This window comes from Aethina tumida, chromosome 1 (assembly GCF_024364675.1).
Source record: "Aethina tumida isolate Nest 87 chromosome 1, icAetTumi1.1, whole genome shotgun sequence".
Lineage (NCBI taxonomy): Eukaryota > Metazoa > Arthropoda > Insecta > Coleoptera > Nitidulidae > Aethina > Aethina tumida.
Genome location: NC_065435.1, coordinates 72,038,601 through 72,055,951, shown reverse-complemented (window position 1 = coordinate 72,055,951; position 17,351 = coordinate 72,038,601). Strand labels below are relative to the sequence as shown.

Sequence of the window (17,351 nt, the reverse complement as noted above, 5' to 3'; positions counted from 1 at the left end):
GAAAACGTAGTAACCCGCCAGCGGTAATTGGCGGGACCAACCTGTAATTTTACGATTTACCAAAATGCCATCGCAATCACGAATCAATCAACCTGAGTTTGTTTCTTCTCTATAGGTTGGACATGTGAATACAATTCTGCAATTCTCCGTCTGGTTTTCTGTAAATGTTGATGATTATTCATTCCACTGGAAATCAAAAATTTCCAGCTTAGTTAATTTAATCAAATTGTTCCTTAGTGAAACAGAAGTTTGAGTATGTACGCGTCATATACATCTTCAAAAAAACACAGAAAACCATGGTATTAACCTGTGACATTCTTTGATGATAATGTGAAAATTGTATTTTAAGGATTTCCGTTAATTTCCATCTAATCTATTTCTTTATAATGAAAAAACAAAATATTTTTATTTTCATATCCGTTTAACCATGCCATGACGATACATTTTACTTTCAGTTAACACCATTTTTTTGCACTTTTGTTTTCTCTCTTAATATACTTATTAACTTATGAAATATTCTGCTTCTTCTATGTTCTATTGTAGATGAACAAATTTTGATATTGGAGTCAAAAATGTATCTATAGTGTTTTGAGAAATTGGAAATTTATTTTTACCTTTTCTTTTTTTCAATATTTCATATATATACCGCATATTCAATTCGCATTTTATATTAAACATCTTATATTTTACGTTTTTAATTTCGGCTAACATAAATAAGTAAATTAATGTAGTGTTCTTACTGATCACCCATGGATAGTCCAAGGGATACCTTTGAGTTTACTTACAAAAATACATACTTGTACGTCCAACTAAATAATGTCCTCAAAATTGATTAAGTTAAAATAAACATTTATTTTCACTAACAGATAAATAAGATAAATTTACGGGAGAATTACAATGTAATAGAATTTATGAAATTCTCTAAATTCTATTTAGAATAATATATTTTACTCTGTATCCATTTTATGAAGTATGAAGTTGAAAATGTCCCTGGGTTACAATTTGTCTAAATTTATTCGAAATTACACATTAAATTAGCAATTGGGATCTGAGGCACAAAAAACTGTTATATGGGGGTAGCATGTGGTGAAATGTGCGCAAGTTAGTATGTGCGAAATAATAGGGTCATACCGTCAATTGATGAAACTTCAAATATTGTGCTCCTAAAATACTTATAAACGGTAAATAATTCTCGGAAATACAGTAAAATATAAGCCTCAAAGAAAACACGAGAACGAAAGGCCAAATAACGCCGAATATTGAACAAATCATTACGAGATTTGTAAATAAAAATTTTATCGTCAAAAAACGTTAAAAATGAGTTTACTTTGACCGTTCACACTTCGACTATTCGAAAATTGATAATTAAGAATAGTTTAAAAGCGAAAAGGCCAATAGGAGTCCATTTTCTATAGAATCGAAACGTTAAAAAGCAGTTACAATTTGCTAAAGAACGTGCATACTGGCCAGTGGAGAAAGGATTGTTTGGTCAGATGAAACCAAATGTAATTTGTTTCACCCCGATTGCGGAACTCAACATGTCCGTAGGCTGCAAAATACTACGTTCAAGTAGCAATTTATGATTAAAACAGTCGAAACCCGGAGGAAGAGATCCTTCCCCTCTCAAGGTATCGGTCTAATATACAGTATTAACAAAATAATGGCAGAAGTGTCTTACTGTAATGTATTAAGTAGGACTATGTTGCCATATTCTAAGGACAATACGTGACTGCGATGGGTGTTTCAACAAGACAACGATCCGAAACATAGATTGAAAGAGGAAAAGAAATGGTTTTCTAACAACAAAGTTCAGGTTTTAAGATGACTTGTCCAACCACCTGACCTAAATGCTATCGAGAACTTGTGGCACATTGTGAAGATAGCTCTGAGGGGTAAAAATGTCACTAATAAAGAAGCCCTCTAGTTCCTGGTGGAGAAAGTGTGAAATTCAATTCCTCAGGAAACGTGCCAAAAGTTGATAGAGTCGATGCCCCATCGATGTTTGGCAACTAACTAATAGAGACTAAATTCATTAAAGAAATCCATTCAAACATATACATTTTTGGCAATACTCAAATTGTATTTTATTTCACATGAAAATTTAAAGAACTTTATAAATCAATTATTTTCCTTTTTTTTCTTAATGGAATTTACAATATTTTCGTTTACAATATTTACAATATTGGTTTAGATGAAAATGAAGAGTAAAACATCTACTGGATATATAACGGAAGACCACATATTAGAAGAATCAATTTATTTAGAAATATATATTTTTTAAAAAGATATACAGTTCCTTATTTATTTTTAAAGTATTTTAAATATAAATATACAGTAAGTGCGAAATAAAGTTAAACATATATCATCCCAACTTGTTAGATACAAGTATGAAAAATGAAAATTTAACTTACCTTGATATACAGTCGAACTTTGATAATTCGAACCACAATTTGCCAGGAAAATAAATCGACTTATCAGACAATTTATCAAATAAATCACAAAATAATTATGAAAGTACCGTACTAATCGAATAAGTGTAAAAAAAATATTACTAATAAAAGTGCTGCCGAAAGAAGCGTAGGGAATATTTTTAAGTCTATATGATTACATATAAGGGGACTACCACTAACATCAAAAAATTAACATTTATCATGTTTTTTAATACACATTTCTGGTCCTGGTAGTAACATGTTAAACATGGAAAAAGATAAAGCCAAATTATGGGTTGAATAAAAATTGATAAAAAGTTATTTGATCTCTTTCGTATTTCATCTTTTTAACATCAGCCATTACCACAATTTTGAGATGATAAATTGTCACTTAACTGCAGTGCCTAAATAAAAATCCATCGAACAGTTAATAATGATCGAATTTAGTGGCAAATATTTTATGCAAATAGAAAATTCAAATTATCGATGTACGAGTGAATCTAAACTCAGTTTAAACCCATCTAACCGCGACTATTTCAAATAAAAATAAAAAATTTAGTGGTGCCATCTAAAGTCGTAACCAATAAGTAGAATATTACAGAAAACGGTATATATATTTAGTATTTAATAATAATTGATTATTTTTATAAAAGTATAAGATATCTGTTTATACTATTCTATGATACTAGTAATTTTAAAAATAAATAATTAATTAAATGTGTGAAATAGAAACTGTATCTGCAAGTGTAAGCTACAGAAATTCTTAACAAGAGTATTCGAAATTACACTGTTGGTTCCTAGATGTCGCAAGCTGCTACTAATAGACAATTGTTCCAGACTCGATTGTATGAAAATTAAAAGAGGATGTGGAAATCCATAATAATAGATAATAGTTATAAATAATCTAATTTTTAAATAATTATAAAATAGTAATTAGATCTTACTTCAAAAATTGTTTAATTATAAAAATATAAAATATATAAATTCACAGTCTATATAACATATACATACAACAGTGATCGTAATTATAGTAATTTATTAAAATTTATTATTTATTTTTTCTGTTATTGTCTGTCAATAAATCATAATCAATTGAAATTAAAGTGAACCAAAAGAAATTTATATTAAGAACTGTGAGGAAAATGTTAGTGCAAAGTATTTATTCGGTCGGAGACCTATGAAGAAAATCCTACTTCCTACTAAGAATATAAAGGTTCGACTTTGATTTGCTTAGGATCACATGCACCGGACCACAGAACAATAGGAACGGTTAGTTTTAAGTGATGAATCTACATTTAACTTTTTATTTTCAAATGGCGATTCAGCTTATGTTAGACGTCCTACAAAGACAACACTTCACAAAACATTTGTATTAATGGTTTAATTACGGTATGAAGATGTTTCTCTGCTGCCCACGTTGTTAATTAAATTGGACAAAAATTATACAAAATTAAATGCATTTTTTATGTTGGCTTTTATTATTAGTATTATATTTTTGAATCATTTTTGTAGTTGCACTAATCCTGATGGAAACAAATATATCACTAAAGTCCGATAAAAAAATAGACATTGCTGGGTATAATAACTACAATTAGACACGATATTTACAGTATTTACAGTGGTTGCCGTTTAAAATGCAGATTTATAAAAAGTTTACATTCTTTTCTCTAGCTGTCTATTGTTTAAATGATATCAAATAATATCCAATAATAATAAATAATTTCTACGATGTTGAGGTTTTTTAGATATTATATTTATTATTGGTGACAGCATAAATTTTCTAAATAAATATAAATCATTCCAACAAAAAATGATCTACATATTATAATTTAATAATAATATATATTATTATATGATTATTGGTTTTCAATTTATCATCGACCATTTAGAGTTTTATTCGCTCTTTTCATTTTTGAAGACATGAAAAAATAAATTACCCAAATTACATATTTCATTTCTATGTATATAAGCTACATGTTATATCAGTATGTGCTCCTTTAATATTCCACAGTTGTTAGTTCTACCTAGTTTATAAACTAATAACCAAGAACATTGTTATTATATTTGAAACTTAATTGGAAAGTATGAAGAAATAAAAATGTAAGTAATTATAATAGTTATAATATTAGCTGAACACAAGTTCAGTTGCTTTATAGTAGTAAGTAACTGACAAATACTGGTTTAAGAATAATGTCAACTTTTGTTTTCAATAGGTCAAGTATTAGTTTTCTGTGAAATAGACATAATGCAGCTTAATAACAAAAATTTTTTAGATTGTCATCATATTTCAATATTTCAGGAAGTTTATTCTGGAAGTTTATGTATGTTCATAATGCTGTGCTTTATGAATGGTAGACAGTTTATTGAAGGTAAACTAAGTATATGAAATAATATCAGCAGAAACTCTAATTTTATGTTTTAGACCGAATAGCTTCAATACCATATCCAGTGCCGGTTTTAGCACCACCAGCGCACTGAGCGACATTTCTGCGACACCTCTGTCATTGAAACCCATTCGAAAAAAAAAGTCTGTGGCGCCCCTTCTAATCTTGCGCCCTGGGCAATCGCCCAACCGCGCCCTACTCTAACGCCGATACTGACCATATTTATTACACAAAGTGGCTTACCATGATCAACAGAATTGGAAAGGCATTAGTTATTGTTTTACAAAATTCTTCAAAAGAATAAAATTTTATTTGACAGACGAACTAGCCCTAAACAATCTAACAAAAGCAAAATGAAATATAGGAAAAGTTTATTGTCACTAATGAATTAATTTTTAAGGTCATATATACTGCTGACATGATGTTTTTAGAATAAAGTAAACTAAAGAAATATTAAAACTCTTTTAATAATCTGGGTGATCACTAAATTTATTCATACATATTTTATAATGACATTAAAAAAAACCGTTGTAAAAATTAAAAAAAAAAACATTTAGATTGAAATAAAATTATTTTATTTGAATTTGAAATAAAATTATTTACTTTTAATTAATATTATTTTACTATTTTTGAGTTAATCTATCATTAAAAATGATGTAAAGGAGTTAGTGGGAGTATCGATTTTACTGTCAATAATTTTTACAATCATGTCGGAATTTATTATGTCTCAAATAAAACCCTTTGGATTATTGTGATTGTAATAAGCTAATTATATGTAAATAAATAAATTATATACAAAGCAAAGATTGTTGTGGTTAGTATATAATATAAATTATTTCAAAAATGTTGCCATTACCAAAATGTTGCTTCTACTAATATTTATAACTGGAGCTAATTCAAATTTACTAATAAATGAGTACCTAAATTGTTCAGTTTCTTTAGTGCCTAATCGTACTCGTACAATTCCAATACAATTTTTGCAGCAATTGTCAAATTCATATCTGACCATCCACATAGAAAATAGTACTGGTGGTGAATTGACGACCCTTTTTGGAGAAGAGCTTGAAAAAACCCATGGCAATTACATTTTTAATTACGACACAGGAAAACATTTTAAAAGACAAATGGCTTTCTCATATGTTCATGTGGTATACCTTGAACACCTATCTAAATTTAAACTCTTTTCTACCGTTTCCTATAATTTATATCAAAACGATATAGTATTTTTAATTGTTAACACCACAAGATTACCTAAAAAGTTTGAGTCAAAGAAGTATAATATCGATAGATGTGGAGGAATGTTTCTTTTTAATTTACAGGATAACGTACTTTATCAGTCTTGTTATTATTGTGAGAAACGTAATTCTGGCGTATTATATAAAATTTCTTATAATGGAAGTATTGGAAATGTTTCACAATGGATAAACGACTATAAAAATTTTCATCAACACACTTTTAACATTGCTCATCCAGAGTATCCACCATTCTGGACTTGCATGTAAGTATATTTTATACAAACCGCTTCCATAATTGTTTGTACTAACGAATTATAATTGCTGGAAAAGGTGTTTATTTAACAGACTGCCCAAAATTAAGCTAACAATACTAACTTAATTTTAATTGTCTTCAAATAAAGCAATTTTTTTAATAATGTTTACTTATCATAAAAATTAAATACCTGTATTAGATAAAAGCTAAAATGATAGTAACATTAGTATCATTATTTGTTTTTTTATTTTATGGTGCGCTGAGTGCAAATGAAAATTTTGTAGGGTTTAATAAATCTTTTAGTGACATTCCTTTAAAACTACTTAACCAAATCGGTGCTACTTATTTAAATGTACACTTCGATAATACCACTGTTCATGAGTTATTCGAATTGTTCGGTGACAAGTTAATTAATACAAAAGGATCATATATATTCAATTATGATTTGAACAATAGTTTCCACAGAGTTACAGCAAATTCATATGTTAACATAGTTTATTTGAGAAGAATGATGAATTTTTATGTTTTCTCATTAAAACCGTATAATCTGCGAACATACGATGTTGTTCTAATGATATTCAAAGGGGAGGCACTCCCTGAAAGGGTAAACTGGTCAAAAATTGGTTTGAACAAATGTGCTGGCTTTTTTTTTCTTTAATTTAGACTCGATCACGCTGTACAGTTTCTGTCATTATTGCAACTTATATCCAACAGCTTTACATAAAATTGCTCAAGGGATATATAATCCAAATGTTGTAAAATTATACGACTACAAAAATTTTGAAGGTTATAAATTTCAGATTGCCCATCCACATTATATGCCATTTTTTTACTGTAGGTAAGTTGATTTCTTTATTAACTGTTTATTTATTAAGTTATATTCACATATGATACTTTGTTAATTTTCGATCTAACACTTTTATGTTAATCAAACAAACAAATTATGTACAAATTGACCAACTCATTAATTGGAATCAAATATGGTTCATTAAAAACTGAACTGGACACGTATCGAATAGCTTCATTATTTAACCATGTCTGGCTTGTTTATAACACTAATAACATTAGGGGCGTTAGAACACATTCAATGTTTAAACTCCGATCTTATAATATTAGACAATCCAGTTAGTGAGATCCCTGTAAAATTTCTTACACAACTAAACACGTCTTATTTGATTATACATTTTGAAAATGCAACCGCCGGTGAGTTATTTAAAGTATTTGGAGCTCGTCTCGCTTCCCTTGGTACTTACTTATTCAATTATGATCTGGGCATGTCCCATATTAGAGTTCCGGCTCACTCATATATAAATATCGTTTTTCTGAGGAACACATTCGATTTCGAATTCTTTTCTTTTGAAAAATACAACATAAGATCGGAGGATGTCGTGTTCATCATCAATAAATGGAGAAATATGCCAAAAAAGATTTCGTGGTTGACATTCGGTTCGGAACGATCCGCTGGCTTGTTCTTTTTTAATTTGTTCAGTAGTGAGTTGTATATCCAGTGTCACTGTTATAATGACGATTCCGAATTGCGTATGATCTCCAAGAATGGTAAAATTGAGGATATCAGGCAGTACTTGAATAATTACAAGAATTTAAGGGGGCATACTTTTCAAATTGCACATCCCGATTATCCTCCTTTTTTTTACTGTAGGTATGTACGTAATTTTTCAAGAACAAATTTATAATCAGTTGCTAACAATAACCCTAACATTTTTCTACCGTTGTTAATAACAGTTATAATCAATTATTAAAAAAACTATGTAACTATTTCTTTTTGCAGATATGAAAATGATAAATGCATTCCTAAAGGCTCGGAAGCGTATTTATTAGACACACTAAGCAAGTACTTGAACTTCACCTATAACCTCATAAAATGGAACAGAACTCTTAACGATGGTACGTGGGAGTCCATGGTTATGGCTGTGCACGATAGAAAAATTGATTGGGCTGTTGGAGGCATATCGGCCTCGATAAGACGAGGCAATATTACAGATTTCACCAGATATATTCACACAGAAGGGTATACCATTGCTTATGGTATTCGCGAAGACCATTTACAAAATATAGAAGAGTTTTTCTTTGTGCTTGGATGGGTTATTTACGTTCTTTGTTTTGTTGTAATTATTTTGATAAGTTTTTTAGCCGCGGTTGGAATGAGCATTACCTCTGGTAACTTTTGGGAACATTGGGGACAATTTATACGAGTAACTATTAATAAATTTGGACAAAATCAAAGACAAATATCTACTAAACTAACTAAAATTTTAGTTGGCGTCTGAGAATTTGATTGAGCAGTCATCTTCTTATTCATTTTTAACAAAGTTATTCAAACTTAACTCTATTAAACTGCTCTTTGGAATTTGGTGGTTGGTGACGTGCTGTTTAACATCATATTATAAAAGTCAACTGGCGTCTATGTTGATTAAACCAATTAATAATTTACCAGATATTATTGATACATTAGTTGAAAATGGATATACATTCCAAGTACTTTATTTACTTGATCAAAACATTATGTAATAAAATGGGAATATTTTAGGTTGATGCCGACGACAGTTCAGTACTCCGTGAAAACTTCTTAAGTTCAGATCTCCCCATGTATAAACAAGTTGCAAAAATGCTTAACAACAATTTAAAATTTTGCGCTTCAATAAGATATGCGTTGAACACCAAAGCTGCAGTAATTGATGAAGAAACTGCTTTACAATATAAAGTATGTCGTTTATTTATTTATTTTTTGCATTTAATAAGGCATTTTAAGGTTTATAAATTTTGTAATTTAACATTATCGGAAAGGGCTAATCTAAGATTGGTGACACAAAATGTATTCCCTGGTGGTTACCATGCTTGGAGTATGCAAGAAGCTACTCCTTATAGAGGGATCTTCTCCAAAACTATAGGAAGACTTAATGATGCGGGTCTTTTAGCCCATTGGTAATTATGTTAATTTACTTTGAATATAAAATGATGACTTTTTTAAATAGGTATCAAGCTGCTTCCGTTTTTAAAATTCCAAAAAGCGATGCTGAAGATATTCCAACTACTGAGCCATTGAACATTTTAAGACTTCTTCCGTCGTTTGTGTTTTTAATATTTGGATGGTTGATTTCCGTTTTATTACTTTTTATTGAGATTTTGTGGTATTATAAAAAAAAATCGATATAAACACTCCTACAAAAATTAATCAGATTTAAAGTATTGTATTAGGATAGTTCTAGAATAGTGTGTGTGCAGAAACAAACTTTGTTATTTATGATTCCATATTTTGCTTATTTTATAAAAAATGTTTTTTAATCTACTATAAGTTTACAATATTTTTAGAATTCATTTAATATAACAATCTTAAATGCTAATAAGAGTATTTATTAGAATTTGTAACAACCCTTAATTGAATGTAAATATGCCTCTTATTAACATTTTTGACATGTTTGACTATTAGTTAACAAATTTGAACTTTCCCATGTGTTCAAATATGTTTACTTACTTTAATTTGTATAACAATTAATTAGTTACTAATTGTTGTTTTTTAATGGGTTAATTAGAATTAATTAAAGACTACTAGCAGTTCGGGCCAGTGAAAAATTTAGAATTACTCGCACTGTCAAATAAACTTTTTCATAGTTATACATTGTTTGAGTTATTTACAAAAATTGTTAATTTCCTAAATCCTTAAAATTATTTGCAAGCTACTTTTTTAGACTTTGTTTAAATAAAATTTTGGTACAAACTGGTGTCGTGCGTCAAGAATTAATTAAATAATGTAAGTATGAAAATTTCTTGCAAATAAACAATAGTTTATGATACTATTGTCTGCATTTTGACAGGCCTTTGTCCATACTAAAATAAACGCAAATTATCTGTTTTGACGATACAATTCCAGTGTGACCCGTAATAGGATTAAGTAGTTTTAGAAGCAAATAAATTCTGGTTGTGTAAATTTTCTGCTCGATTCAAAATCGGGCTGCAAAAAGTGCGGCATCGCCAAAATTCATCTTTTATTTTTAAGTAGAAATGGGTTTATAACTACAACATAGACTACGACAAGAAAAGGTGCAAAATGGAGAGTAAAAGTCTTTTTGTGTATTTTGCTGCCGCAGTTGGTAAAATTACGCCCATTTAATTTAAAACAGTACATTTAATAATAATTTTTTAGCTAACTTCATGTCATTGGCATCTGGTTGGGTTTACGCCTGGTCATCACCTGCCCTTGCCAAACTCAACGGACTGGACAACTCTGAACTGAATCCACTGTCTCGACCCATAACAACGTTAGAATCATCATGGATGACATCTTTGCTCCACTTCGGAGCAACATTTGGACCTATTGTTGCTGGAGTGATGGCGGATAGATTCGGTAGAAAAAGGACCTTATTGATATTTTCGTTACCTATGATTATTGGTAATATCATAACTATTTTTGCTAACGCGGTGGAGCAATTCTACGTAGCTAGATTTCTGTGTGGTTTGGGTTGTGGTGCTATTTATGCGGTTATGCCACTCTACGTGTCAGAGATTTCGGAACCCCACAACAGAGGATTCTTAAGTTGTCTTTTAACAGTGCTGCTTACTTTCTCTTCGTTTTTGTGCTACGGCATTGGACCTTATGTTTCTATAACTGTCTTAGGTTACTTAGGGCTTGTACCTCTGGTATTTTTTGTTGTGATCTTTAGTGGTTTTATACCAGAGAGTCCCTTCTACTATGTTTTGAAAAGCGACCTTGTCTCTGCCACAAGAGCCTTGCAGCTGTTGAGAAGAAAATCTGTTAACAGCGTCGAAAAAGAACTAGAGGACATCAAACGTGACATCAACAGAGAAGTAAGCAGCACATCTTTCTTTGACATTTTCAAAACGCCAAACAGTCGTAGATCTCTTTTCATTACATTAGGTTTAATGATGTTCCAACAAGCTTCGGGTATCTCAGGAATTTTAGCCTATTTGCAAATTTTTTTTGACGCAACGGGAAGTAGTGTACCTTCAGATATTTCAGTAATGATTGTTGGATTTGTTCAATTTGCCAGTACGTTTTTAACGTCTGTTTTAGTAGATAAATTGGGCAGAAAAATTTTAATTTTGATTTCCTGTTGTGGTTTGTTTATATCTTTGTCAGGACTTGGTATTTACTTTTTTATGAAAAATAATGGTTATAATGTAGACTATTTGTTTTGGGCACCTGTTTTCTTTGTTATGCTTTACAGTTTGTCATTTAGTATTGGCATAGGACCTTTACCTTGGACGATTTTATCAGAAATTCTGCCTGCAGATGTTAAATTTTATTCTTCCAGTCTTGTAACATGGGTCGCATTATTTTCTGGATTTTCTGTAACAATGTTATTCCCAATTTTACAAGAAATGCTAGGTATGACAACTTGTATGTGGATGTTTGCGGGGTTCATAGGAACTTCTATTTTCTTTGTTATTTTCTTTGTTCCTGAGACAAAAGGAAAAACTTTCGATGAAATACAAGCTATGTTAGTTAAAAAAGATAAGAATGTAATTTAGCTATTTTATTAATTTTGTAATAAAATATAATGCTGAATGTGTGTATTTATATATATTTTCTAATAAAATATTTATATTATCTGTTATTTTATTTATCTCGAAATACAGTACCAATTAAGCATTTAATTTTATTTTTATTCTCTTTTTTAAGAATTATATTTTAATTATCATATTAAAATATTACTTAATTATTCAGAACTACTACTTTATTTTCAAATAAATTCAATGAATATTTTGACAGGATTTCGATAAACTTTATCGCAATACATAAAATATGTTTCTTCACAGAAATTCAATTTTTATTATTATTATTATTATTAAAATGTATCTTAAGTAAAAAAATATATAAAGATACTTATGCAGAAAACGATGAGATTATATTTTATATCCATAATAAATTTTAATTTAATGATATTAGATTATATCTATTTTTAGTATATATTTACATATGTATTAATGAAAAGAAACAGTTAAATTAACAGTGGCAATTTACTTAAGAAGGCTTTTAAAATATTATTAAATAAAATAGGTACACATGACATTAATACTTAACTACGCAAATCATTATTTATGACATTTAATGTTTATTTAACCGAGGGATTAAATTAAATAAAAAATCCACAAATGTGATGCATATTTCTTCTCTTTTATAATTTAATTATAGCAAATATAAATAAAAATTCTAGAATACTATTTAGAAACTTTTATATAAAGGATATATTACAAAATTGGTAGGGACACATGATATTAATACTTAACTAGGCAAATTATTATTTGTGATATATATTACTTCCTTAACCCATAAATTATACTAAAAAACACTGTAACAAAAAATAACAGAAATCTATTACACATATTTCCTTATTTATAATTTATTGATAAAAAAAATTGTAAATAAAAATTCTTTTTTAGATAGAAAATAAATATTAATTACATTCTGTTTTTGGCTACTTATTCAACATATCATGTATTTCAGACAATGAATTTACCCTTTGTTTCTGGTACAACAATTGCAATAAATACTAAACCAAGTATACACAGTCCTGTGAAAAGCCAGAATGTTAATGTCATGGGCAAATGCCTTGAAAGCATTGGAAATAACAACATTAGAAATAACATTTCTCTTATAATTACCCAACACAAAGGACCCCGTCCAAAGCTGAAAACAACTATATAGAGAATCAAACAAACAATAGGCAACCACTAAAAATGCAATACATCGAATTTAAGATCTCTTAGATAAAAGAATAGGGCTATTTCAGCAACTTGCTGTACCAGAAATAAACCACAACAAATAATGAAAGCTTTCCTCATTCCCTTAATAATAAACAAATAATTAATGCCTCCTTTGTTAACTTTTGATTCACCCGTTGATTTTACTATTTCTGACAACTTTTGTTGTACATCTATTGCCTTTTTCGATTAGATATGTTTGTGCTGTGTTTTTGTTACCCGTGGAAGCTAAGTAGAGGACTCTCAGACATAAAGAAGTAAAACAACAAAAAGAATGTTGTGAGGGGTAATGTAACATACATACAAAACAAAACATTCTGACGGTTAAATTTGTACCTACTATGTACGAGAACAATAATCCTATGGATGTAAATACACCGTTAAGACAATCAATGGTACCTACTTATTATCTTCAAAAATTTCTTCAAGGTACATGGGTAAAACAGCAAAAGAACTCCCGACATCTAAACCTTTCACAAGTCTTGCAGCATAAAATATGTCGACGTTGGAAGAAAATTCTAGTACAATATAGGCCAGAGTCACTGGTGTAGTAATACTAAGGAGGGTGTTTTTCTTTCCTATTTTATCGGCCAAATTGCCTGCAATAATGGGTCCCAAACCTGCTCCAAAGCACAGGATTCCTGCTACCCATGACGCCTGTATATTTCTAATGGGTTCTGAGAGTGGGTTGTTGGATGTTGTGTATTTTGATGCCGAATGGAAAAAATTGGTTCGACATTTTTAAACCAAATAGAAGCAAACAGTACAATTGGTATGTATGCATTCGATTATTGCCTGGCAGGTCGAATGTTTGCTCAGTTTAGAGATCTGTAGTCACATATCGGGAACTGTGACGCAGAATTACTTCCCCAACATAAAAATGTTAATTGTACTTAACATAACCAGAAAATGTTGAGACTTACCGTTATAAATTTTAATTTAATCATAAGTGTTTTAAGTTTATATGTATTAGTGCGAAGTAATAGTTAAATAAATAATGGCAATTTATTTAAGATTATCAACAAATTATTATATAAAATGCTCATGGCGATAACCGCTAACTACGCAAATTATTCTTTGTGACATTTATTATTTATTTAACATGGAGGATTATGTGAATTAAACAGTATAAAAAAATCCCACACTGTGTTACATATTTTTTCTCTTTTACAATTTAATTATAAAAAACATTATAAATAACAATCAAGATTATTTTTTAAAAACTTTTATATACAACTATATTACAAAATAAATATTAATGACATCGTGCAATTCACTAGTTATTTACTTAACATATCTTGTATTTCGGATAATGTTTTACCCTTCGTTTCTGGCATAACGATTACAATAAATATTATCCCAAGTCCACACAGTCCTGCAAAAAGCCAAAAAGTTAACGCATTGCCCAAATGCATTGAAAGCATTGGGAACAACAAAGTAATAAAAAAAGAAGTCATGAAGCAAATACAAGAAATTAATGCAGAAGCGGCCGATTTCACACTTGAAGGGAACATTTCTCCCATAATTGCCCAAGGCAGAGGACCCAATCCAAAATTAAAAACAACAATGTAGAGAATCAAAGACGCAACAGGTAACCACGACAATTGCGAAACATCGAATTTATGGTCGTTCAAGTAAAAGAATAGACCTAAAGTTATTAGAGAAACACAAGAACCAATCGCTGAACCTAAAATCAGCAGTTTTCTGCCAAGCCTGTCCACTACAGATGATGTTCCAATTGTCGCAAACACTTGTATTACTCCTATGACAACTGTAGCTATATCTGAAGGTATTACTCCACCGGCAGCATCAAAAATCGTCTGCATGTAGGCTAGAACAATGTTAATACCAGCCACTTGCTGTACCAGAAGCAAACCAGTACAAATAATAAAGGCTTTTCTCAACCCTTTTGAAATGAACAAATCTTTCATGCCTCCCTTGCTTGCGTTTGATTCCTCTGAAGATTTTACTATTTCCATCAACTCCTGTTGTACCTCTGAAGCTTTTTTCGATCGGAGTCTCATCAGAGATGCCTGTGCTGCGTTTTTGTTGCCTGTGGAAGCTAAGTACACAGGTGTTTCGGGCACCAAGAAGTAAAACAGAAAGAAGAATGTTATGAGGGGTAGTGTACAAGCGAAACAAAACATTTTGACTGTTAAAGTCGGTCCCACAATGTACGAGAACAATAATCCGATGGATATGAATACACCCATAAGACAACCAATGGTACCTCTGTTGCTGTCTTCAGCGATTTCTCCAAGGTACATGGGCAAAACAGCGAACGAACTACCGACGCCTAAGCCTTTAATAAGTCTTGCAGCATAAAATATGTTGACGTTGGAAGAAAATCCTAGTACAATATAGGCCAGAGTCATTGGTATAGCAATGCTTAGGAGAGTGTTTTTTCTTCCAATTTTGTCGGCCAATTTTCCTGCAATAAGAGGTCCCAAACCAGCTCCGAAGCATAAAATTCCTGTTACCCATGACGCCTGTGCTTTTGTTATGGGTTCTGCTAACGGGTTGTCGGATCCAGGCTGGTCCAATTTTGGTATAACTGGAGACGACCACGAAAATGATACACCGGCCGAAAACGCCAACAGATTTACTACAATAAAATATTTAATTATTTAGTATTTTTTCGAGTGTTAGCTATTTAAATTTAATTTGAAAAATTTAAAAAGTTAATGATTAATGATTTTATTATCTTTAAAAGTTTGCTCCCAAAAGAACAATAAACATTTTTAGTGATTATTGTGTATTTAAAACAACAGTGATTAAATGTGTTGTTCAAAATGTTTTAATGTCAACAAAACTAAAACAAACACAGGTATTAAAAATATTGCTCAAAAATATACTTAAATCAATATCATTTTTAAAAACTGATAATCAATTGTGATGGAATATGTTTAAAAAAGTACTTCACGAAAGGTTACTAACAATAACAATAATACTAATAATTTAATAATAAGAATTTAAAATGTAATAAATTTAATATTTCTTCTTTAACAACATTACTAATTGCATTAAAAAAGTACTTACCAATAAATGCAGATAAAAACAAAAAACCTGACTTATTTTTATCCTGGTCAGATTTTAATGGTCCAGTAACTGTTGTAGGTTTGTACACAACTTCTTTGAATTTCTCATTGTCCAACAAATTAGTTTGCTGCATTTCGATTTCCTTACAAGCCATTTTAAAATTTTAAACTATTATTCAGTAATTATTATCTTAATTTTAAACGACTTCTGTTACATTTCTAAGATTAGAACTACTCTCCACTGTAGGAAGATATTAAATAGTTCCTTATCAATACCGAATTTACTTTTATCCGTGAAGAATTAGATAAAAGAACTATGATTGTTTAATTAATTTAAATTAAAATCCAGAGTTGTATTAAGGGTGGATTTTTAAACCAATTAACCACTTTACCTCTCGTTTAATTTTTACAAAATGAACAGTAGTACACTTGACAACCTACATTTAATGACAATTTTATAAATTCAGTTAAAATACTTAAAGTACTATAATGATAATAATATGGTTACAAGGATAAAGTGTGTTGAACTCTGACATTCTTCTCTATACTGATTGTCTTAATTATTATTCTTATACCTTAATATTTTCTCTTTATTTTAGAGTAAAATACATACTAATAAAAAGAAATACCACAATAAGAAATTATATAGTTACTTAATATTACAAATAAACTAAATACAGTTCTGTGTGTTCAATGTTTGTGTGACAATTAAGTGTAGTAGTGTAACAGAAGATTGATTTTTGATTTCTAGGCCTCAGATAACTTTATGGTCGGCGAAAACAACAAAACGTGCTTTATCAAGTAATTTTAATGAAAGAACTGGTCAAGTGAATGAGTCACTGCAAGTATCTCTTTTCAATGAGTAATTAAATACATGTATTGTTTATATTATTGTATACAGTTGTATTACTTTGTAATTAATTTAACAATTACTAATTTAGAAATAGATTTTATTTAGTTTTCTCATCACATATTTGTTTGCGTTGATAGTGAATTGAAATCTTAGCAGACGCCACTTGAACTAGATTTTTCTGTCTCAATGTTATTTAACAATAACTTTAGGTAAGTGTTGCAATAAGTATTTTTCACTTGCGTTTGGTCCATGACGTACAATTATAAATACAAATAAAATTTAGATATAACCCGAAACAAAATGTGCTCTAAAATGCAAACGTAATACTTTTTAACAATACTAATACTCTGAAGTCACGAAATATTTAATTACGCCTTACATAAATTTATAACTAATTTAAAGGCCTTAAGAAACGTCA

At 29.8% G+C, this 17,351-nt stretch overlaps 3 protein-coding genes across 3 annotated transcripts; 2 read left to right on the top strand and 1 right to left on the bottom strand.

Moving 5' to 3' along the window:
- The first annotated feature begins 8,610 nt into the window (after window positions 1-8,610).
- LOC126266558 (uncharacterized) lies at window positions 8,611-9,539 on the top strand. Its single transcript, XM_049970784.1, has 4 exons — window positions 8,611-8,797; window positions 8,850-9,023; window positions 9,072-9,244; window positions 9,295-9,539. The coding sequence occupies exons 1-4, from the start codon at window positions 8,726-8,728 to the stop codon at window positions 9,473-9,475; spliced, it is 600 nt and encodes a 199-aa protein (XP_049826741.1). The 5' UTR covers window positions 8,611-8,725; the 3' UTR covers window positions 9,476-9,539.
- A 715-nt stretch (window positions 9,540-10,254) lies between these two features.
- Window positions 10,255-11,888, top strand: LOC109609273 (facilitated trehalose transporter Tret1-2 homolog). Its single transcript, XM_020025915.2, has 2 exons — window positions 10,255-10,410; window positions 10,464-11,888. The coding sequence occupies exons 1-2, from the start codon at window positions 10,368-10,370 to the stop codon at window positions 11,807-11,809; spliced, it is 1,389 nt and encodes a 462-aa protein (XP_019881474.1). The 5' UTR covers window positions 10,255-10,367; the 3' UTR covers window positions 11,810-11,888.
- A 2,303-nt stretch (window positions 11,889-14,191) lies between these two features.
- LOC126266557 (facilitated trehalose transporter Tret1-like) lies at window positions 14,192-16,314 on the bottom strand. The gene is made up of 2 exons (XM_049970783.1): window positions 16,082-16,314; window positions 14,192-15,647 (listed from the first exon to the last, which is right to left on the bottom strand). Exons 1-2 carry the CDS (start codon window positions 16,233-16,235, stop codon window positions 14,323-14,325), a joined length of 1,479 nt encoding a protein of 492 aa, XP_049826740.1. The 5' UTR covers window positions 16,236-16,314; the 3' UTR covers window positions 14,192-14,322.
- Between the last annotated feature and the right edge of the window lie 1,037 nt (window positions 16,315-17,351).